Source organism: Colletes gigas, unplaced genomic scaffold (genome assembly GCF_013123115.1).
Source record: "Colletes gigas isolate AHSC1104 unplaced genomic scaffold, ASM1312311v1 Colletes_gigas_Sc00009, whole genome shotgun sequence".
Taxonomy (NCBI): Eukaryota; Metazoa; Arthropoda; class Insecta; order Hymenoptera; family Colletidae; genus Colletes; species Colletes gigas.
The window spans coordinates 1,399,937-1,424,063 of record NW_025106638.1 but is presented as its reverse complement, the minus strand read 5'-3'; the positions used below and the strand labels follow the sequence as shown (position 1 = coordinate 1,424,063).

Sequence of the window (24,127 nt, the reverse complement as noted above, 5' to 3'; positions counted from 1 at the left end):
AGCTATACCTCTGAAACGGTTGGAATGCAATTTTCATTCCTTTTTACGCGTTGGTAAATCCAAAAATGCGATCCTTTTTTTCAATCAAATATTGATTAATTTATAATTAAATAAAATGTAAATGTAAATAGAAAGAAATATATATAGCTCTTGAACCATCAGATTTAAGGTGTAATGCTTGTTCAGAGTTTGTACAGAAAAGCTGCTTCGAACAGCCTAATTAAAATTGCGGAGTTTAGAAACGAATAAAATTACGTTCTAATTGTTTCAGAGCTGTAGCTTTATTATTACGGTGTGGGACAGCCTGTAAATTCAGAATTAGCTTGGAAATAGACGAGAGCGTAATTTGAAAGTCTAGGGGTCGAGATTTGCAGATCAGTGATGTCTATGAGCAACTAATTTGACAGCTACTACGGTTCCAGTCTTCGTTATTCATTCGTGTGTCGCTGGAAATGTTCGGTACTGAAGCGTTTTATTCCCGAGTGAAATCTTCTATCGACAGCTACGGTTAAGTACATTTGCATGCCTCTGTCATTCATTACTAAACTCGTGAAACGAAAGAATATACAGGGTAGCAGAGAGAGAGAAACGAAACAGACGAGGCTCGGTGGGAAACGGTGGAAATAAACTATGAGCCGATCATATTGCTAGACGACGAAGATAGCCACACACGTATACGATCAAAACAGAAAAAGTTGGGTACAGTATCTTTTCACTAAATGCTCGACCTTCGTCACACGCCCCCCGCCCTCCCATCGAAGTGCTATCTACCTTGAGTCGCTGTTAAAATAAAAATTAAAACTTTTTCGTTTTTATCTTTTTCGTGATTTCCGTGAATTTTCTTCTCGTTCCCTCTTCGTCTCTCGCTCGTTGTCCTCCTCTAACGAGATTCGTGTCTCGTAGCCAATTTGCTTGCGACCGGGCCCGAGCGGCGAGCACTTACCGAAAAAATACTGTAATACTTAAGGAACGAGCCGCAAAAAAGAAAAAATACATTAACGCTAATATACAACTAGAGTCGTGCCAGTTGGGAGAGAGTAGCATGGAGGGCCAATATGCTAAGTTTGTTCAACATGGACAACTTACATTTCCTTTTCTTTTCTCTTTCATCAGCGGGTCATATTTCTCTTTTTGTGTCTTTTTCGTAGCCAAAACAAATGTCTTTCGGGACGGGAGGTATTTGGGGAAGCGGCGGGGTTTCGACAAAACAGTCACGGATGTACAAATATGTATACGAAGTCTTGTGGGTTTACAGAGAACAGTGGGGGGCAGAAACGGGCATCGTAACAACGCGAGGAGGAGCACAGTTCAGAGATACAGAGAAAAGTGTCTCGTGCAGCTTCGCAGAGCCGTTTAGGACAGTAGAGAATACAGAATTAAGGAGGAGGGACGAAGTACAGTTAGTCTCCCTATATGTAAAAGTTTTACGAAACTGTAAAAAATAGAGGCGATTTTTAAACTTTTTATTTATCGGTGACCTCCTCTCGGTAATGGAGTAAGAATTTCGCTTGCGTAGGGGCGATCTTTTCGTCATATAGCGAGACATTACTGTACCGAGGCGAAGAGAAACATGAAGTGAAAGAGAGGGCGCCCACACAGGAATCGCGTTCCACCAAATCCACACACACACACACGTGACCTCGGGCCCGTGCATCCGTAAATCGTGTGTTGTGCGTGTTCTTCTCTGCGTTCACACATAGTTCGACGAAGGAAACGGTAAACGAACAAAAGGATCGAGTGGCGTTCGCGCGCGAATTGCGGCTCTCGAGCTTTCGTGCAAGAATCTCTCCGGTGTTCTTCGTTTCTTCCTTGAATTTATTTCCTCTATCTTTACATCCGGTTACATAGATTCGGGGACGATTCGCGCGGATATTACTCGGACTAGGCGTCGCGTCGAGCGAGTTTCACGGTCCGCTTGCAACGGCCGGATCGACTACCTACTAAGGAGTGGTTTAATTCGAGAGTGAGAGAACAAAGCGACGAAATCCGACTCGGAGGGGAGGTCGACGTCCGCCGAATAGAACAGAACGTCTCGAGTTAACTGGCTTTTCGGTCTAAAGTATCTCTTTTGCGAATCAAATTTACCACATTCGTGTGAATTTACTGTTTAGTATATTGATGTGAGTAAAGTGAGAAAGATGAGAAGTATGATACACAGGGTGTTTCTAGAGGCGAAAATAAGACGAAAATCAAGAATACCAATTTGTTGATCGAGGCTTCGTTAAAATGTTATTAACGTATAAAGTTCAATAGCAACCAGAAAATTTGTTGGCGAAATTGAAAAATTTCAAATCATTTTGAAAAAACTATTTTTGGTTTCGGGGGACAATTTCAAACATATTTGGTGGATACACATATCCCCAAAATCCTACGTCCTTTCGAGAAAAAAATTCAGGAAGGTGGACAAATTTTTCGGTGAAATTGAAAAATTTCAAATCGTTCTAAAAAAATTATTTTTGGTTGCAGAGGCCAATTGCTATCATTTTTTGTGAATAGACATACCCCCGAAATCCTACGAACTTTCGAGAAAAAAATTCGAGCAGGTGGATCATGTTTTCGATAAAATTAAAAAGTTTCATATCATTTAAAAAAAATTATTTTCAGTTGCGGGGATCAATTACAATCATTTTTTGTGAATAGACATACCCCAAAAATCCTAACCACTTTTGCGAAAAAAATTGTTTACCGAAAATGTAATGTCTGACCATACACGACATTTTTCCCTGAAATTTCATGCTTATGTTTAAAAAATCATAACTTCGGAACCGATTGGAGGATTCTAATGTTTCAAAATGCAAACAACGCGTATTCTGGTGAAGAATATTTAGATATTCTAAAAAATTTCAAAAAGTTGTTCCTTGACCCCGTAAAGTAAAAAAAACCCATAAAAATGGTTCAATTTTGAAACAGTCATAACCCCGACAATAGTGAATATATATCAATGAAACTTTTTTCTGAAGTAGAGCTCATGGGTACCTACAAAAAAGTATTAGACAACTTTTCTATAGGGCGTCAAACAAAATGACTAAAAACGAAAAGTTGCTGAAATTTTTCGGCGAAAAACAAATATTTCAAATCGTTCTAAAAAAATTATTTTCAGATGTGGAGGTCGATTACGATCATTTTTGGTGAATACACATATCCCCGAAATCTTGCACAATTTCGAGAAAAAAATTCGTGCAGGTGGACAAATTTTTCGACAAAATTAAAGAATTTCAAAATATTATATTTCTTTAATAATTTGAAAAAAACCTCAAGTGTAATTTGGCTTCTGAACGATTTTAGAACCTCTAATGTAAACAGTCGTTGAGTAACAGCTAGGAATTCTCGAAATAGTAGCTCCCTTGATAACTGATAAATAACTATCGTTCACTTATCCGAGCAAACACGGATCAAGCATTGCTGTACAGAGTTTTCAAGGTGAGTTTTATTCCGGTAATTATCAAACAAATTGTTACTTCGGAACTTGATTTGCAAAAGAGTAGAGTGCAAAGTCTGTATTAACTTTTGTGATCAAAGTTTCTTCAGACAAATTTCGATCGGAAAACCGAGCGACATTCCCCTCGTCTGACGAGGGAAGGACACGAATTGTGCGACTTTGACTTTAATGTGCTTCTGCAGAATCATGGTAGAGTTAAACTCCTTAATCTATGTAAAATATTAGGTCGAAATATTCAATAGTTTTAGAGATACAAATAATGAAAGTGACATACTTTGATAGATAGACAGAAAGGTGTAACTTTAATTATTTATATCTTAAAAACTGTCAAGTATCTGTGCCTAATATTTTGCATAACAGAGTTATCCTTCTTGATCTACGTAAAATATTAGGTGTAAATGCTCAACAATTCTTAAAATACAAATAATGAAAGTGACATACTTTGATAGATAGACAGAAAGGTGTAACTTTAATTATTTATATCTTAAAAACTGTCGAGTATCTGTGCCTAATATTTTGCATAACAGAGTTATCCTTCTTGATCTACGTAAAATATTAGGTGTAAATGCTCAACAATTCTTAAAACACAAATAATGAAAGTGACATACTTTGATAGATAGACAGAAAGGTGTAACTTTAATTATTTATATCTTAAAAACTGTCGAGTATCTGTGCCTAATATTTTGCATAACAGAGTTATCCTTCTTGATCTACGTAAAATATTAGGTGTAAATGCTCAACAATTCTTAAAACACAAATAATGAAAGTGACATACTTTGATAGATAGACAGAAAGGTGTAACTTTAATTATTTATATCTTAAAAACTGTCGAGTATCTGTGCCTAATATTTTGCATAACAGGGTTATCCTTCTTGATCTACGTAAAATATTAGGTGTAAATGCTCAACAATTCTTAAAACACAAATAATGAAAGTGACATACTTTGATAGATAGACAGAAAGGTGTAACTTTAATTATTTATATCTTAAAAACTGTCGAGTATCTGTGCCTAATATTTTGCATAACAGGGTTATCCTTCTTGATCTACGTAAAATATTAGGTGTAAATGCTCAACAATTCTTAAAATACAAATAATGAAAGTGACATACTTTGATGGATAAAGAAAAAGGTGTAAAATGTTTAGGTGTAATTTTAATTATTTACGTAATATTTTGCACACGTTTAAAGGCATCGCTTCCGCGAAAGGACATTAAAATCGAAGCCGGAGAGTCGGTGTCCTTCTCTTGTAAATGGATTTGAATGGGAGACAAAGCGGAAGAAAGGAGAAGAACGGCGACGACGCAACTCGCCCCAACTGACACTCTCGTTTTCCGTTCTATTAATCAGATGTATTGTAACAGGACTGAAGGCATCTGTTCGGTGCTTCGACCAGTACGATTCTCTTCGGAGCGGAAAAGCAAAGCGTGTAACATTCGTTCTCTCTCGCGAAGGTTTCAAGAGGGGTTGACGGGGGTGGGGGATGATGATTCTTGATTAATATTTCGCTTATATTTCTTTTTATTGACGGACGGCGCATACTCGAGGCGTCACCGGTTTCTCTGATCTTTTTTTCCATCGACATCCTCGAGCTCGTACGCAGCCGGAATTGCGCAAGATGGCGCCTGGACTACTCGCCGCGGCGCACAGTGGTCCAAGAAACACCGTTTCGTGGCCAAAAGTTAATTTTTCAATTTTTCTATTTGAAAAACACTTCTTCCTTTCAAGCTCACAAATCCAAAATATTCTTTTACTTTTTACTGTTCCGGACTTTGAAGAAATCTGAAGTATGTAATTCCAGAACACTCATCGAAGGTTCTAATGTAACATACAAATAATAGTCAAGTAAACTGTTTTGAATAAAAATAAAAGCTTTAAGGAGAGCTTAACGAAGAACTTCTGTACAATAATTAACCCATTTGCGCACAAACTGAAATTCAGTATTGTTGATAACTTCGTTTTTGAGAATCTCTTGGTGTATATGATGAAAGTGTATCTTTGTTGAAGAAACTATGAATATAAAGGACATGTTTTACTTTTGGCCACGAAATGCTGGTTCCTGGACCACTGCTCGCTTCTCTACTCTAAATTACACATAACCGGTGCATAGACGCACATAATTCTTAGCGTTTACTTAGATCGATTGTCGTGCGCTCCATCAAGCAACGGAAATTCGTTCGACTAAAGGAAGTACGTTCGTGGTGAAAGCATCTGTATAACTCGAATCTAGACTTTGAGAACGAAAGAAAGAACAATGACACGTTAATATTTTGCAATTATTGCGTCAGAGGGGACTTCAAATTCCAGATAACTCGGATCACAGCGATTAGACCGCTCGAACGACCATTTTGACTATAGTCAATTCGCATTAATGCGTCTGTTGCTTCAACGAATGGGTCAGTATTTCAAATATTTCGAAATTCTCCAAAACGAAATGTAAATTTGAACGACAAACGGAATGCAAACGATGCGGGTCGAAATGTTTGAAACGAACGATCCGAAAATGGGTTGCAAACCGTAAAACCACCGAATGTTAACGAACCAAAAATAGTATGAGTGTGTCATAAAAAACGGGTAAAACGGATTTCAAAATTAAATTTAGAAATTACTATGCCTTTGTTCCAATAACGAAATATCCTTATTTTGCGAATTAATATAGACTTTTGACTCCGAAATTCTCATAAAACAGTCTGGGTGCATACGAGCGCCGGTTACGAGATAAATAACAGAATACTTTTTAAATAATTCACGTAAATTTTGCAAACTCGAGGCTCTCCACTTGATAGATGCAAAACATTAATAATGTAGGTCGTTCTTTACAGTGAGAAGAATTTTATATCATGCTGGAAAGCAATGTTTCTCAAACTCCATATTCATGAATTTTTTGAAAGCCTTCCTATGGGAGAAATAAATTATTATTCCGGGAAGAATACATACCGAGGATTCGAAATTCAAATGGATTCCCTTTTCGTTAATTTAATATCTCTCTATCAAAAAATAAATACTTTTTGGGATTAAATGCTACTTGATACAGAAGTTTACAAACTCCCAACTGATATCCTCATAAAAAATAATACTGTTACTTTCTTGCAAACTCCATAAATTATATTAACATTCTCGAGGCTGATCGATAAGTATAGTCTCGCCATGAAGACGAGGGAATTGCGCACGAAACGTCAGAAAACTTAATAACTCGTCGATTTATTAAATACTTGGCCCGAACAACGGAAATACTTCGACTTCGACTTCGGCTTCCGCTTTTATGCAGAATTTTCGACGTTCCGCTTCGAATTAGTATACCAGATGCTTTCCCACGGATTGCAAAACGATTACATCAATCTTCCGCGTGGGGAGGGGGGCGGGGGGGAAAAAAAAGAAACGTAAAATTCCATAACGGATCGAAACAGAAAAGTCTTGTTCCGAGAAGAAAACTAAATAAATTCTCCCAAGTTTCAGAGCATAGCTACTTATATACGACGGTACACCTATTGTCAGAGACCCTGTGTAATTGTTTACGGACCCCAGAAACAGAGATACGAGAGTATGGCTTAAAAGTAGCGTGTCCGATCGACGATTTCACAGCAACAATAAAATCAGACGACAGCGATGATAAAGTTTCTAAGCGAGCCAACACTTTCACCGAAGTATGGTTCACACTTATGCGCGGGCGGTCCCTAATAGCACCCTAGTAGTCGATACAAGAAAAGCGTTTCTCGCCCGTAATACTTAAACATCTTTAAAAATTTGCTTTCGTCGAAACGTCGTCGAACGAAACATCGATTAGAAGCGTACGAGAAACTAATTAGTTTCTATCTCCGGAAAGACTTGAAATCACGAAGTATCACGATTTAATTCCATTTATCTACGTCTACGTTCGCCTAACATCCGAAACGAGCCCGATCGCGTTCGTTTCCACGACTTTTCCGCGAGACGGAACGGAGGAGGCTTCTTTTGCAACGATTCCAGCTGAAAACCAAACGTTTTTCTGGATCGACAGGATCCGTTTTCTCTTGAATATTATTTATCGGTTTACGGTTACAAATATACAAATTTAATGGTCGGTGTAGTTGGACGACATTCGATTTTCTTTATTTTAAATCTTTATAAAAATTTGATCCACAAACTGATTCGATTGATATTTTATAAACGTTGTAACGAATTCCCTTCGAATGGTGAAAATTTAGTTGTATAAATTTCACGTGAAAAACGATTCACGGCAGTTAAACGTTTTAAAAGATTTAAGAATTTAGTAATACGGTATTATGATATGTAAAATGTAATTTTATGTATTATTTAATATCGGTATAAAAGTACAATCGCGCTCCGTTAAAATAGAGAGCAGTCGTTGATCGAGTAATTATTCATATTTCGAGCACACGTTTTGGAAAGCCCGTAAAATGACTCTGGAAAAATGAAAGAGTTTCGAAATGTTTACCCGTGCTGTGCCACATCGCGTTAAAAACAAAATGTCATTGTTATTGTGTTACTTAATCGCTTCGATTCTTTTTCGAGCGAATACAAATGCGTAAAAAAATTTCGTCTCTGGTATATTTACAATGCTTAATGTTCGTGGAAATTCAGAGAAACTCGAGGTCATGTATGGGACCTCAAACATAAAATATTTAATATTTCTCTCTCGTTAAGCATTTTTTGTTCGTTGGGTGTGCTTCCACGATGAGCTATAGCTCTATGCATGGCTACTGGGCCCAGTTGATGGGTTCTCCTCCCTCCCCTACTCGAAAATCCTGATCGTATGTGTCCTCCGTTCTTTCTCTGGATGAATCGTTGGGAAACGTAAATGCTCTCGCGTCTCGTTTTTCACCGAACAGCGTTCTTATTTACATCGAAGGCGATCATTCACGCTCTACCACGTCGCAGCCGCTATTTTCTCTTCCTACACATCGAAGTTCCTACGAAACGTAGTACGAATACGGGTACTGGCGTAGTAGATACACGGTACTCGCATTGGATACGGATCATGAGATATATACAAAGCGATAGACCGAGAGAGACGGTGAGATCCTTCCGGTTAACTAAGCGTAGAACGGTGTTGTTGCACTTCTCTTTCCGTTACGCTAATAGACTCGGTCTAATCGAGGTTTATCCCTGTGTAGGATGCATATGCGTGTACATTGCGTGGAAATGAGAGAAAGACAGAAAAGAAAGAGAAGACGGTCATGTGTAGGTGTCAATTTATGAACTCGTTATACCGGCGTCTTTGGCAATTTCCTGCGCGTCGGTGACGAGGGTGTTTTATCCGTTTCCGCTTCTGCAAAACATTTCATCATTCGTCGTCAGAACACACATGAATTCTAGACACTCTTATCTCGCGTGGATTTTAAATGCACGCTACCTCCCAAAAATATTCGGACACCGCATTTTTTTATTCCACCCCCGTAAAGTGTATATCTTTAGGTAATTTTGATCATTTTTCCCCCCCCAAGGATCTGTACGAAATTTTTTACGTATTTATTGACATTTGTAAAATGGGCACGAATTGTTTCGAAGTGAAATATTAATCATTGACCATTCTTTACAATTTTAATTTCGAGGCGTGTATCTTTAGGTCATTTTGATAATTTTTTTTCTAGGATCTATTATCGAAATAAACACATGTTTATTGACATTTATGAAATAAGCACGAATTGTTTCGAAATAAAATATTAATCATTGACCATTCTTTTTGGTGGATAATCAGAGAGGTACTCTACCGTAAAGCGTGTATGTTTAGGTCATTTTGAGATTTTTTATCGAAATAAACTACACGCGTTTATTGATATTTGCGAAGTAGGTACGAATTGCTACGCAGTAAAATATTAATAATTGGCCATTCTGCGTATCCCAGCACACAGTGGAATAAAAAAAAAAATGTTTCACGAGTTCAATATGCATAGTGTCCGAATACTTTTATTTACAATCGACTATTTCTGCGTTTCTTTTTATTTGAGTAATCGTGCACAACAAACGGGGGAATTGTAAAAAAAATTTACTCGACCGAATTTTTACAATTTTTCCGCGGTTTTCTGCATTTATTTCTATTGCATTTTAAATTCCTTCAAGTATCTACAATTTTAATAATTCTGGCGTTAAACTGAAAACTATGCATTTTAAGTATCCAGTTACGCATAAAATTGAAGTAACATCTAAAAAATCAATCCTTTTTTCAGAAACTTTTGTCATAACAGAGTATTTGTTCACTCTGTTCGAATCTATAATTGCAACCCCATGTATCAAGAGTGTCCACAATTTTTTTCTTAGAAACTTTTTTCGAAGCAAGGTAGTTTTTTCACTCGGTTCAAATCTATAGTTGTAATTCTATACAGGGTGGTCCACGCAATTGTTTCAAGTCATAGCCCCGTTATTATTGCATTTACGCAAAAATGCCAAAGGAGAAAGATAAATGGTTCGAAGAGCACTATATCTGTAGGCCTTTAAATTTTTGTTAGATGCAGCAGTGCATATGCAATTAACAATTGCATCATTTTTTTAAATAGAGATACATACTTTTTTTTACACAGATTGATTCTTCTGTTCATTCTGCGTAAAAAATGATTAGGGTACCATGGCAAAAAAATGATTAGATCTCGAGATATTTTCAAAAAATGTCTTTATCGAAGAAGATGCTCAAACGCTTCTCCATTACATTCTAAACATTTCTGATAACGTTTTTTTTATTGTTTGCATAACTGCGTATTAAATTATCTGCAGTTATTCTCAGATTCTCTACAGAATCTATGGGATTTGAATAAATTCTATCTTTCAAATAATCCCACAGAAAAAAGTCAGGGGGACTTAAATCAGGCGAACGGGCTGGCCAACGTATTGATGTATTTGTTGCGATAACGTTATTGCAAAACTTAGTTTTTAGAAAGTTTCTGTTATGGTAACAATATCGAAAGGGTGTTTACCTTTACAGCATAGTCATGAAGTGTTTGAGCATCTATTATACTTCGATAAAGACATTTTTTGAAAATATCTCGAGATCTAATAATTTTTCGACCATGGTACCCTAATCATTTTTTACGTAGAATGAACAGAAGAATCGATTTGTGTAAAAAAAAATATGCATTTCTATTTAAAGAAATGATGCAATTGTTAATTGCACATGCACTGCTGCAGTTAAAAAAAATTTAAAGGCCTACGGATGTAATGCACTTCGAACCATTTACCTTTCTCCTTTGGCATTTTTTCGTAAATGCAATAATAACGGAGTTATGACTTGTAACAATTGCGTGGACCAAACTGTATATTAGGAGTGTCCACGATTTTTTCCGTAGAGAAATATTTAAAATTGTGGGATGATCGACGAATTTCAAGGTTCTATGGAGCTCGATGGTCTCTGTTGTACTCACCCATCAGCAGGCCCATATTTCCCGGCACTTTTCCCGATGTTGGTACCGTACCTAGATCGTCCGGCAAGTCCCCGCTGCGATCATGTCGGGCAAAAGTGTCGATCATAGTACCGATCCGAAGTTATCCGGCTCGTCTCGCGCTGTCAGAGTTCAAATTGCTACTGTACTTACGTGTCGCCAACGTGCTCGACCACCAGCTCGACCACATCGTCGCCACGCTCGGTTATTTGAGCGACATCGTCGAAGCTTCGATCCACCAAAGACACCCCGGCCCATTCTAACACCTGGGGAACAATTCTTATTCAACTACCCCGACCATGGAGAATTATTTTAAATTATTGGTCGATTGCAGCCATCGAACGCTAAACACACCAAGCAATTACTGTAAATACAATTTTATCGCGTGTCCAACGATAACAGAAACGTGTGAGGTGATTAAAGTTGATCGATAAAATCTTCTACTAAAATTAATCTAATTATGTTATCAAATTTATAAGTTTTGCAAATAAGCATTTTTTTTCGTTCCAGTTCGTAAACAGAGATAAAAAGTGCCGTGACGTTTGCTCCGTCGCGAGAAACCGATCGCTTCTTCGCCGTGCAACTTGAAAGCGTTCTTGGGATTCATGGAAAATTGCGAATTTCTCGGGATTAACGTTTCGATGGGGGGAATATGAAATATAAAGTGGCGGGATAATTTGTTTCTTGAAACAGAAGGCGAACGCGATCGCGGATTATGCGATGCTCCTTCTCACCGCAAACTTGGCGAGTATGATCCGACCAAGAATTGATCGCATCTGTTGAATGCGAACTTCCGCAATCTTTGAATTAATTGCCTCGCTAAATTGCCGGTTTTGAACGGCTATAAGCTGAAAACTTTCTCCCATTCAGATCGCGTATCTTTCCATCCGAATTAAGCAAATCTTTTCCAGAGTCACTGATTTCCATTTTTTTCTGCTTAACCTGATTTATATCTTTCTAGCATTCAAGTGGTAATAGGATTTTCAAAATGGTCCTCGAAAACTGATGAAAGTTTTAGTTTTAATGGAAAATTTACGCACGAAATTTCTCCAATACTCTATATTCTATGTTTCTTAATCGAGGAACTTGGATCGCTTCTAAAATACTTACGTTTGGCGAAACCCACGTTAATTATTCGTAAAATCGAAACACCATATGTCAATGAATTCGTACGATTTTCCGAGGTGTAGTATTACAGTCGATGTTCGCGACTGTAGCGCGTTTCCGTTTGCGTGCAGCTGTCGATAACTTAATTAAACTCGCAGCTGGATAGAATGGTTTCGCGATACTAGTTCACATTAACCGCTTACTATAACTTTAAACAGTGGACTCGCGTTGCCAAAATCCTTATTTTAATCCGAATTTAAATGGACTGGATCCGCGTAAAAATTTGAAAAATCTACTAAAATCGATACAAAGAAATTTCGTAAATTCCACGAAATAAGATTCTTTGCTTTAAAAAAAGACATTCCTCGAAAAACTTCACGCGTAAAGTTATCAACGAGTATTCTTCATACTGCTCTTTAATTTTACGTATTCAAATTAACGCGAAAAAGCGCACGAGTCCTCGTACCTTGTCGCCGCGTTGTATGCCAGCCTTTGCAGCCGGTCCATCCACCACAGTCCACATCACATATGCAAAAGTACGACCATCAGCCCCTGTTTTACCACCCACCACTCTTAGGCCAAAACCAGTAGCTGAAAAGAGAAGTTGAATGTTTAATAAAGCCGTCGCTGGACCGTGCACGGTTCGGTTGTGGCTTCCCCGGTAAATAACTTTTACGAAATATTATTCAGAAGTTTCTAAAAAGACCATACCAAAGCGACAGCAAAATATCTTTTGTCTCGTTTCTATGGAAAAAACTTTTCAACGCTATATAACGAGAACACCTACGGAAACTGTTATTCATTTATACAAGTTCATATTATATCAAGTATGCAAATACTTTTTTTAAATCGACGTTTTCACGAGCTGATGAAGCTTTGTTCCGAAATATGGCGCCATTTTCAAACGACCAACTTTTGGCATTGCCAGTCCAGTTTCAATAAACGAAACAATGCCCTAATCACCGAATACGAAGAACAAAGCAGACGGCAAATAACGTTCTTCGATTTAATAAATGAACTTTCGTGATTTCAGCGGCGAACAACGCGCGAATTATCGATGGTGCAAAATATAAACAATTTATTATTTCTCCAACCACGCAGTTCGTTGCTGTATATAATCGTATATAAAATTCCTGTTGAACACCCTCGATGTAAAAATGATACCGTTTTTCATATCTCGACGAATTATACCTCGAAATTCCGTATCTCGTCGGGGCCAGATCATTCGCAGATTGGATGGAAAGCAAATGACGCGACAATGAATATTCCCCTTGACGCCTGTCCGCTGGCCGCCTAACGAACTAAGTGCATGATTAAAGCCCGACTAATTTAATACATTGGCTAACGCGGCTAATGAACTCTCGGTTGCATACGCATGTTCCGTGCAACAGGTTACACGGATCGAGAATGATAGTAATCGCGAGATTAACGAATCCGTGGCCCGCTGGCGATGGAAGATCCACGTTGAGTTAATCAACGTTGTCAACCTTTCAGTGTCTTGCGGAAATTTATGTTCGGGTCATCTCGACCTCCCCTACCTCTTCCATTATCCCCCTACTTTTATAATCCACTTTGCCCGGGGCGAAAACGAGACAGAACCGAGACAATCAGAGGGGCATTCCACTGAAATCTTTTGGTCTTTTTGAAAAATGGCAAGAAACTTAAAAGACGTTGAAAAAGTCTTCGAGTTTGACTTATGCATATATGTCATATTGGTTACGAGTCCCTACAAAGATATTCCTGAAAAGCGTTTATTTTTATTTTATTTTTTTTTCATATTCCTGCCTCTTCCTTTGCCATGGAGCGGTTGGGAATTTATAAATATTTATGAATATTCGATTGGGTTACTTAGTTAATGATTTAATAAATATCGATGAAACAGAAATGAAGATTGCAAGAGGATGCAAAGAAAGACGATTTTGTATATTATATTTGACCTGCTTCGGTTCTCCCGAAACTCGGTTACGATCGAATATTCGATTGATTAGGTTACTTAAACGAACAGTTAGGATACATGTTACGCTAATAAATGTGGACGAAACAGGAATATTTGTGAAAGATTGCAAGAGGATAAGAAGAAAGACGCGTTTAGTATATTATATTTGACATGCTTCGGTTCTTCCGAATCTCGGTTAGAGTGGAGTATTCGAATGTTTGATTATATTACTTAATTAATGAACAGTTCATGAAACAGGAATAAAGATTGCAAGAGTATGCAAAGAAAGACGATTTTGTATATTATATTTGACCTGCTTCGGTTCTTACGAATCTCGGTTAGGATCGAATATTCGAATGTTTGATTAAATTACTCACAATTACATTCATATGAAACAGATACGAAATGTTTCGAAGTAAAATATTAATACTTGACCATTCTTTTTAATTCTAATTCCGTCCTAAGTAATAGATATCGATGAAACAGAAATGAAGATTGCAAGAGGATGCAAAGAAAGAGGATTTTGTAAATTATATTTGATCTGCTCTTCCGAGTCTCGGTTAGGATCGAGTATTCGAACGTTCCGAAAGTCCCGGAGGACGGAGATGAAGAAGACCAAAAGTTGGACGTAGGAGCTAGAGTATGGAATAGAAATTTGAGGATGATGATGGTTCTTCGTGCAGAGTGGTTCGAGGAGAGTTTCGATGGCCGGCGGGCGCGAGGATGCCAATCAAGTGCCGTCATTCAGCCTTAATTAACAAGCCGAGAACGTCGAGCCTACGATAAGACCTCGGGCCACGGGTTTGTTCTGGTAATGACGTTGCAGCGTAATTGTCTGATTGGTCCGGCCCGCGCGTCGTTTCACCATGGGGATTTTCAATAAATACCGGCCGGGTCCATCCTGTTGGCGTTTGTCTATACGTTTCCCGGGATTCGCGTCAAATCGAATTTCCCCTGACATTTCTCGGACACTATCGCATTAATTTGCTGATAGGGGTTCCGGCCCGTTGCAAACTCGTTCGGCGAAGAATTCGTGTACTCTGTCCACGGGCAGTGTTTCGGTGTTTGCACCGCTAGAAAGATTAAACTTCCGGTCGTAATTAACCGGAACATTTACCGGAAGCGAATCCGAAAAAGAACAGTGGAAAAAATATTGAATTCTCCATGGAAGCATATTTTAATTCGGAACGCTTTTAGGCAGACCCTGATCGTTGTAAACGAATTATTGTTGAAAATCAAGAGTACTTAAAGCGCTACTTGTGATTTAAATACACAATTAACAAGAGTTCGTTTAAATTTAAAGAAACTATATTCGATCATTTTGTGCAAAATTTAATTCTCTCTCAAATTTATTAAAACTAGTTCTAAACTGTAACTTTGTTCATTAATAATGAAAAATACCAATTAATGTGATTTAAGTACACAATTAACAAGAGTTCGTTTAAATTTAAAGAAATTATATTCGATCATTTTGTGCAAAATTTAATTCTCTCTCAAATTTATTGAAACTGGTTCTAAACTGTGACTTTGTTCATTAATAATGAAAAGTACCAATTAATGTTAATTAAGTACACAATTAACAAGAGTTCGTTTAAATTTAAAGAAACTATATTTCATCATTTTGTGCAAAATTTAATTCTCTCTCAAATTTATTAAAACTAGTTCTAAACTGTGACTTTGTTCATTAATAATGAAAAATACCAATTAATGTTAATTAAGTACACAATTAACAAGAGTTCGTTTAAATTTAAAGAAACTATATTTCATCATTTTGTGCAAAATTTAATTCTCTCTCAAATTTATTAAAACTAGTTCTAAACTGTGACTTTGTTCATTAATAATGAAAAATACCAATTAATGTTAATTAAGTACACAATTAACAAGAGTTCGTTTAAATTTAAAGAAATTATATTCGATCATTTTGTGCAAAATTTAATTCTCTCTCAAATTTATTGAAACTGGTTCTAAACTGTGACTTTGTTCATTAATAATGAAAAGTACCAATTAATGTGAATTAAGAACACAATTAACAAGAGTTCGTTTAAATTTAAAGAAACTATATTTGATCATTTTGTGTAAAATTTTATTCTCTCTCAAATTTATTGAAACTGGTTCTAAACTGTAACGTTGTTCATTAATAATGAAAAGTACCAATTAATGTGAATTAAGTACACAATTAACAAGAGTTCGTTTAAATTTAAAGAAACTATATTTGATCATTTTGTGTAAAATTTTATTCTCTCTCAAATTTATTGAAACTGGTTCTAAACGCTAACTTTGTTCACCAATAAGGAAAAGTACCCCCATCTTTGAGGCAAAGAATACAGTTACAATTTAAGTCGATTCGAGAGATAGTGTTTACTCGAATTTGAAAAATAGAAACCTACAACCGTGAAATTTTCAGGGACACCCCGTATATCGCGTTTCTGCGACTCGGGTGCGATTACCAATCAACTTCACAGCTCAAGAGAAATGAAAAGTGAGCAAACCTATCCGGAAGTGCAACGAGTAATTAAACGTCATTTGCACGCCTACTAGGAATACGCGGCTGTTTTCAATGGTTTCGCTCTTTATCAGTCGCGGTTCAGCTCGTTTATCTGGTTCATTGACTGCACGAGACTCCAACGAGCATAAAGAACGCACATAAACCTACTACATTTCAATTTGGCTACTAAAAACCCGGTTCCATCCCGTAGAATTTTAAATAAAACATTTCCTTTATTGCTTCGAAAATTGGGTCGCCTTTGAGAATTTTTTTACGGTGAAAATAGTAATCCGAATCATCCTCAAACGTAAAACCGTAATTTTGGTGATTAATTAACGAGGTCTGTGAATCTCCATGAAATTTTTCGATCCAACTCGTGTTAAATATTCGCGTTCGTTATAAACAATTAATTTCTGTGAAATTATTGCGTACTTACTCCTGTGTCCTTTGTCCAAAGCTGGATCTCTTCTGAGTTTGATTCTCTTCTTCGAGTTAACCCACGGAGCTATAATAAGAAAATTTCGAGAGAACGTTAACATTTATTTCCCGTCTCTTTCGAACAAACTTGCATTTTCCGATATTGACGATACGTTTATACCGTGTACATACATAAATTATTCATAGAAATGCCAATTTAAGTCAAGAAAGTAGAAAGTCACTTTTACAGAAAATTCTATTGATTATGGTTCGTACTGCCATGTTGGTACATCGTTAAATGAACTTGGAGTTGCTAACTTTCGAATTGAATTTTCTCCTCCAATAATTTGACGCGAACACCGTTAATTAGAATATGCGTCAGTGTTACAGTCCCTTTAAAACTGTTAAATGGAGGAAACTCATTTTGCAATATCTGACTTCCACCTATTATTTAATTTTCCCATTTTTGACGAGAGTTTCGAAAATCGATTTTCTCCAACAAATTTTATTCCACGTTCACGATTTATTTTCGGACAAAGAATCGTCTTATTTTGACAGCGTATAATATTAATAAACAATGTTTCAGCAGTCAGATTGGCCAAAAATATTATAGAATATTGCAGATATCGTGGGATCGGTGACTTTTAAAGAACCCCTCGCTTCCATACGACTTTTGAAGCCGCGAGAAAGTTCCCCCCTTTAACATCAGCGCAGGATGATAATAAAAGAGAAATGTTTGGAGGGTGGAAGAAGATTGTACCAGCTTTCTTTTTTATAATGCAGACACGTGACTTTCGCTCTATGTAGCGTAAAGACGATTTCGTTTATACCCTCGATTCCACCCCCGATCGATGGTCATTCATGCAGAAAGTGAATTGACTTCTTCTAGTTTCTTTGCTGGTCCCCGATTTTTCACAAAACTTGGAAATATCGCGAGATATCTGGGAAAGAATGCTATCCGTTCGAAAAAGTAGGAAAAAGTAATCCAACGGTGGAAAAATTTATTACAAATCGTTTTATATTTCGTAAGTTCCTCTGCTTCCACCGACGATTATTAATGCGTCTCGAGGCTCTGCTATTTTCATTTTTCAGACTTTATTTTAGGATAGCAGGGGAGAGCCTTACGTGACATTTTTATGGCAACTTTTCCAGGAGTCTACCTGAGAACTGATCAAATTTCATATCCTGCTGGATCCGCCAGAAATTGCGTCGAAAGATCAGGTTTACTTTCTGAGAGCTACTTTTATTCACTCTCAGGTTTACCTTCCCGGATAAATCCCTTCACATATAGATTTTTGTTCTATCGAGGAACAGAATCGTGAAAGAATTTTTACGAGCCGGGAAATAACGTTCCCTTCGTTCACGGCGTTTCCTATAAAATTCCACGCGTAAGGAATAATCATTTTTTCCCGATATTTTGTTTGAATTTTAGCTATGATTTTTCCGCGAGCTGTCGAAAAGATCGAAAGAACAACTATCTGGTAAATGTGCGAAGTATAATGTAAAAAACGTTTTAAATAAATTATATTTCCCTGGAAACGAACTACCAAATAATTCAAAAATTTATGTATCATTTCGAAAGGCTTAGGGGACGTCACGCCCATGAGTTAGAGTGCTATCATATACGTCGCATAAAACGCCCGAATGAACCTTAAAATATCGTACAAGAATTTTATAGCGACCCACCATTGTTTCTCAGAAAATAGCTTGTAACGTTTGATGCATTTTATTCCGAGCTTAGGAGCGACCGTAAATTTTTAAATTATGTTTCCCATGTTCCAAGTATCTACATTTCCTGTAAACTAAATGTGAATTATTTTTAAAGTACCTGCTTCGAGTAACATGAAATGCGACCTTTTGTTAAGAGTACCTTGATTTTAATTTTATTTTCAGTTGAATTTCGACTGAATTGATTCGAAGAATCTTTATCAAAGAATATTTAAAATCAATAGCAAGATTAGTTTCTAAGAAAATAGCTTTTAACGTTTTATGCTCACATGTATAATAAAACCACTAACGATTCGAGTCTTGTCGAACGTTAAATAACGTATTCTGTCAGGAAACACGATAACCTTGTAAAACTAATCTCTTTGACTCCGAAAACCTAAAAGAAAAGTTTCTACCGACAGAAATCTACCAATTACATTTTGCACGAGCCGAAGATGCACTGAAAATGTAACGTTTTTAATTAGAAATTGACCATTCCATCTCGTCGACAAATATTTTAGATCCCTCCGGAGAGTAAACTCTGTAACGACGTCCTCGTTAATACCACGTGAAAAGCGAAGCGTAACCTGTTAAGCTCGTACCTTGTAACGGGCATCGATTCTGTTGGCATTGAGAACACTATTCAGGGAAACCGTTTAATTGCGATGAATCCTGGTTATGCCATTTTCGGCGTAAATAGCGTTCAAGAATTCACGAAGAAAAGCCTCGAAAAATACTTTTTAAAACTGGTTAGAAATTTTCTAAAGCACCAAGTGTGCTCGTGGAAATGTTTAATAAAAACCGCGAAATATTGCGACGGAACTGCGGATGACGTATGTAGGTGTACTGGTTTCGCCGCGATGTACAGGGTGTACCGAGAACGATGGTACGAACAAAAAGAGACGATTCTTTCTACGGTGTGAAAAAATTTAAAATAAAGTTTTATCGTACGAGACTTCATTTTCGAGAATATTATGACTCAACTGCGGCTCCAAATTTTACTGAAAATAATTCAATTTTTTAGAGGAAACCATACAACAAATCACTTAAATTTTCAAACGCCATAAATGCTAATTTTAGAGTTACTTGTATCCAGACAAAAAATGTTTCATTTAATGCAAGATTATTTAGCTAAAAAATAATGGCACTCTGTTATGTTTCAAATGTTTGATAATATCAGTATTAATATATTACACTTACATTTTCAGACGCCATAAATCTCAATTTTAGAGTTACTTATATCCAGACAAAAGAAGTTTCATTTAATGCAAGATTATTTAGCTAAAAAATAATGGCACTTTGTTATGTTTCAAATGTTTGATAATATCAATATTGATGTAATATTACACTTACATTTTCAAACGTCAGAAATGCCAACTTTAGAGTTACATATATTCATACAAAAAATGTTTCATTTAATGCAAGATTATTCAGCTAAAGAATAATGGCACTTTATTATGTTCAAAATTTATGATAATATCACTGTTAATATATCACACTTAAGTTTTCAGACGCCATAAATCTCAATTTTAGAGTTACTTATATCCAGACAAAAGAAGTTTAATTTAATGCAAGATTATTTAGCTAAAAAATAATGGCACTTTGTTATGTTTCAAATGTTTGATAATATCAATATTGATGTAATATTACACTTACATTTTCAAACGTCAGAAATGCCAACTTTAGAGTTACATATATTCATACAAAAAATGATTCATTTAATGCAAGATTATTTAGCTAAAGAATAATGGCGCTCTGTTATGTTCAAAATCTTTGATAATATCACTATTGATTTAATATTACACTTACATTTTCAGATGCCATAAATGTAAATTTTAGAGTTACTTATATCCAGACAAAAGAAGTTTCATTTAATGCAAGATTATTCAGCTAAAAAATAATGGCACTTTGTTATGTTTCAAATGTTTGATAATATCAATATTGATGTAATATTACACTTACATTTTCAAACGTCAGAAATGCCAACTTTAGAGTTACATATATTCATACAAAAAATGATTCATTTAATGCAAGATTATTTAGCTAAAGAATAATGGCGCTCTGTTATGTTCAAAATCTTTGATAATATCACTATTGATTTAATATTACACTTACATTTTCAGATGCCATAAATGTTAATTTTAGAGTTACTTATATCCAGACAAAAGAAGTTTCATTTAATGCAAGATTATTTAGCTAAAAAATAATGGCACTTTGTTATGTTTCAAATGTTTGATAATATCAATATTGATGTAATATTACACTTACATTTTCAAACGTCAGAAATGCCAACTTTAGAGTTACATATATTCATACAAAAAATGATTCATTTAATGCAAGATTATTTAGCTAAAGAATAATGGCGCTCTGTTATGTTCAAAATCTTTGATAATATCACTATTGATTTAATATTACACTTACATTTTCAGATGCCATAAATGTAAATTTTAGAGTTACTTATATCCAGACAAAAGAAGTTTCATTTAATGCAAGATTATTCAGCAAAAAAATAATGGCACTTTGTTATGTTTCAAATGTTTGATAATATCAATATTGATGTAATATTACACTTACATTTTCAAACGTCAGAAATGCCAACTTTAGAGTTACATATATTCATACAAAAAATGATTCATTTAATGCAAGATTATTTAGCTAAAGAATAATGGCGCTCTGTTATGTTCAAAATCTTTGATAATATCACTATTGATTTAATATTACACTTACATTTTCAGATGCCATAAATGTAAATTTTAGAGTTACTTATATCCAGACAATAGAAGTTTCATTTAATGCAAGATTATTTAACTAATGATTAATGGCGCAGTGTTATGTTAATAGTCTTTGATAATATTAATATTGGTGTAATATTACACTCGATAGCTCGCGTACCAATATTTCGGAAGATCTTGAAAGCGGTAAGTTATTGTTAGACAAAGTTATTGTTATCGGATAAAACGCCCCAGGCGCGGAGAACAATGAAACTTTCATAACGCAACTTCTGTGTTGTCGAGTAATGGCGGGATTTTAATGAAAGATTTTTCGCCACGATACTCACTCATATCGTTGTCTGCGTGGTGGATAACGATTTTGATGCTATCTCCATCCACGAGACTTCCTTGTCGAGCCAGTTCCCGATCTTCGGCTGCCACTCTGGTTACAGCCGACGGAGCCACCTTTGGGGATCCTGCCACGGCGGATGCCAACGCCTTTATGGCGTTTATATCCGGTCTGGAATCATAGTATCAACTATCGAGTTAGACGAAACAACGTGGACGTATATATGGTAGAAAGAAAGGGAAATAAAGAATTTTTCAAATCTATATCCGGGGCTGAAGATAATTTACAAATGGATTTTCATTCGATATCGTCTCTACAATATAACGTAGCCACACAAAGCGGAAAGAAAGGGAAATATTATCTTCCTCGATAATTGTTGTCATACTGAATCTGAAACGTGGACGTATATATGGTAGAAAGAAAGGGAAATAAAGAATTTTTCAAATTTATATCCTGGGCTGAAGATAATTTACAAATGGATTTTCATTCGATATCGTCTCTACAATATAACGTAGACACTCAAAGCGGAAATAAAGGGAAATATTATCTTCCTCGATAATTGTTGTCACACTGAATCTGAAAACAACATTCCGGACGTCATTCGTAATTAGAAGTAAACAAGTAGATTTCGCTTGGTACGTCGCAAAAGTGCATCCCAATTAGCATAAGTAAAAACAGACCACTCCACGTTAAACGTTGTACTACTTGTAATCCTAATTAATCTGCTTTGCGACTCAACTATCCAGAAACGAGCCAACAATTTAGAATGCTCTTACCGGAAACGTGGAGTGGCTTAAGAAGTCTCGCGTTCGAAAAAAGCGCTGATGTCGCTAAACTACGGAATTTTTCGACCTTTCTGCACGACCTGGTGGCTTCCAGCAATCGATACATCTCATTTGAATACGTCTGAATTAAACCGTGCGGTGCTCGAGCGTTGTTTCAAAAAGCGAACGCGAAACTAAAACATCGACGTTGCTCCGTCCTTCGTTTGGGATTTAAAACTAAAAATTTAGGCGTTCTATGGAAACGTTACGTTTCGTTATTTAACGAAAGGTAATATAGAGATAATTGTCGAAGCAGAAAAAATCCGTCGATAGAGCCGGAAATAAATTAACGGGCGGCGCTACGAATTTTAATTTCGCTAATGTAGCGAGACCCGAGTGGTAATTTCGCTCCAGATTAATAAAGACCGTAGGAAACGTGGATGAGGATCCGCAGAAATTTAGATGGATCTATGGAACGGCGATAACTCCCCGTCCCTCGACACACACATGCACACAGAGGGAGGAAACGAGGCTAAGAAGACGCGTTCGAAAGGGGTTGCGTGCATAGGTGTGGCATTAATTATTTCTCTAGTGGTGGGAACGTCGTGTTTGCAATCTACTCCACTTTTTTCTGGTTCCGCGAGCAAGCACATCCTTAGGAGGGAAGAAAAGAGCGGAACACATTGAAAGAGCGAACAGCCAGCCAGCCGGAAATGCTGGCAATTTAGTGCTCACGACGCGATTCCAGAGAATTATACCCCTTTTTAACGCTTTAATGTTTCTTCGCGTGTTACTTCTTACTTTCGTTCTCCAGAAACAATTACCAGTTTAATGTACAGTGCACGTTGAACGACCTAATCCTTTCTCCGACGCGAAATTATTTCTTGGGCAAGACGTCTGAACGTTAATCATTCTTTCGTTAAAACATATTTAAAATACTTAAACGATCAAACCCCTCAACAGCTTTGTTCGAATTAACTTTTTCTTAGACACGAAATTCAATTATTTCTCGAGCAAAATGCTCAAACGTTAATTATTCTTTTGTTAAAATATATTTAACTCGGTAACTTTGGAAGAATTTAACATTAACTTTCTCTTGGACGCGAAATTCAATTATTTCTGATGCAAAACGTTCGAACAATTTGTATCTCAAAGTATTTAAATGATCATTTATGGGCGTTTGCGACGCTTCGGCTAAAAATATTTGGTTTGTTGGCATTTGACGCTGAAAAGTCTGACATCAAAGGAGTCCTTTGTCGCGTCGGAAATAAAGAACAGAATAAATTCAAACCACGGTAATATCACATTATTCGGTTCGAAATAAAATCGAGTTCCCCTTGATACGGCCCGCTTCGAAAATGGGACTCTTATCTTGTTTCCTGAAAGAGAAAATATTTCGTTTGCAGAAAGGAAACCTCTCGGGACAAGGAAGAGGAGGCGAACACGTCGACTGCTCGACATTGAATTCCGTCTCCGTTTCGTCATACACAGACGAAAAGAAAGGCTACGGTAAAAATATATGGGTGTCATGTAATGTAATATTATTTGATACGCGTTCCCTTTGAGTTTAAAATTACAGGAATTTGTATACTTTAACACGTTAACGGGCAAACAAAACCTGTGTGTTATTTTCTACAGCCTGAAATTTCTCGTAGTATTTATCGTCAGAAATCGCGAATTAATTTTTTACCTTCTTAAATAGTAATTAGAAGATCCTTTAAAAAAATGCAACGCGTGGATAATGTTTCTTTCGAGACTTTTAATTTTTATTCTGGTTTTAGACACTCGGATAATTTTATTCGATATTAAAACCGAACGGGGGAAGTTTTTATGTAACAGTGTCGA

At 36.4% G+C, this 24,127-nt stretch overlaps 1 protein-coding gene across 1 annotated transcript in view; it reads right to left on the bottom strand.

The window, feature by feature from the left end:
* Nucleotides 1-24,127, bottom strand: part of LOC122397535 (regulating synaptic membrane exocytosis protein 2) — a 96,150-nt gene that overhangs the window by 14,111 nt on the left and 57,912 nt on the right. The window contains exons 10-15 of the mRNA XM_043396766.1: nt 21,517-21,689; nt 16,771-16,839; nt 12,380-12,504; nt 10,960-11,072; nt 10,789-10,862; nt 8,647-8,705 (exon numbers count right to left, since the gene is read on the bottom strand). Coding sequence (XP_043252701.1) covers nt 8,647-8,705; nt 10,789-10,862; nt 10,960-11,072; nt 12,380-12,504; nt 16,771-16,839; nt 21,517-21,689 — 613 coding nt within the window. The remainder of the gene's footprint in view (nt 1-8,646; nt 8,706-10,788; nt 10,863-10,959; nt 11,073-12,379; nt 12,505-16,770; nt 16,840-21,516; nt 21,690-24,127) is intronic.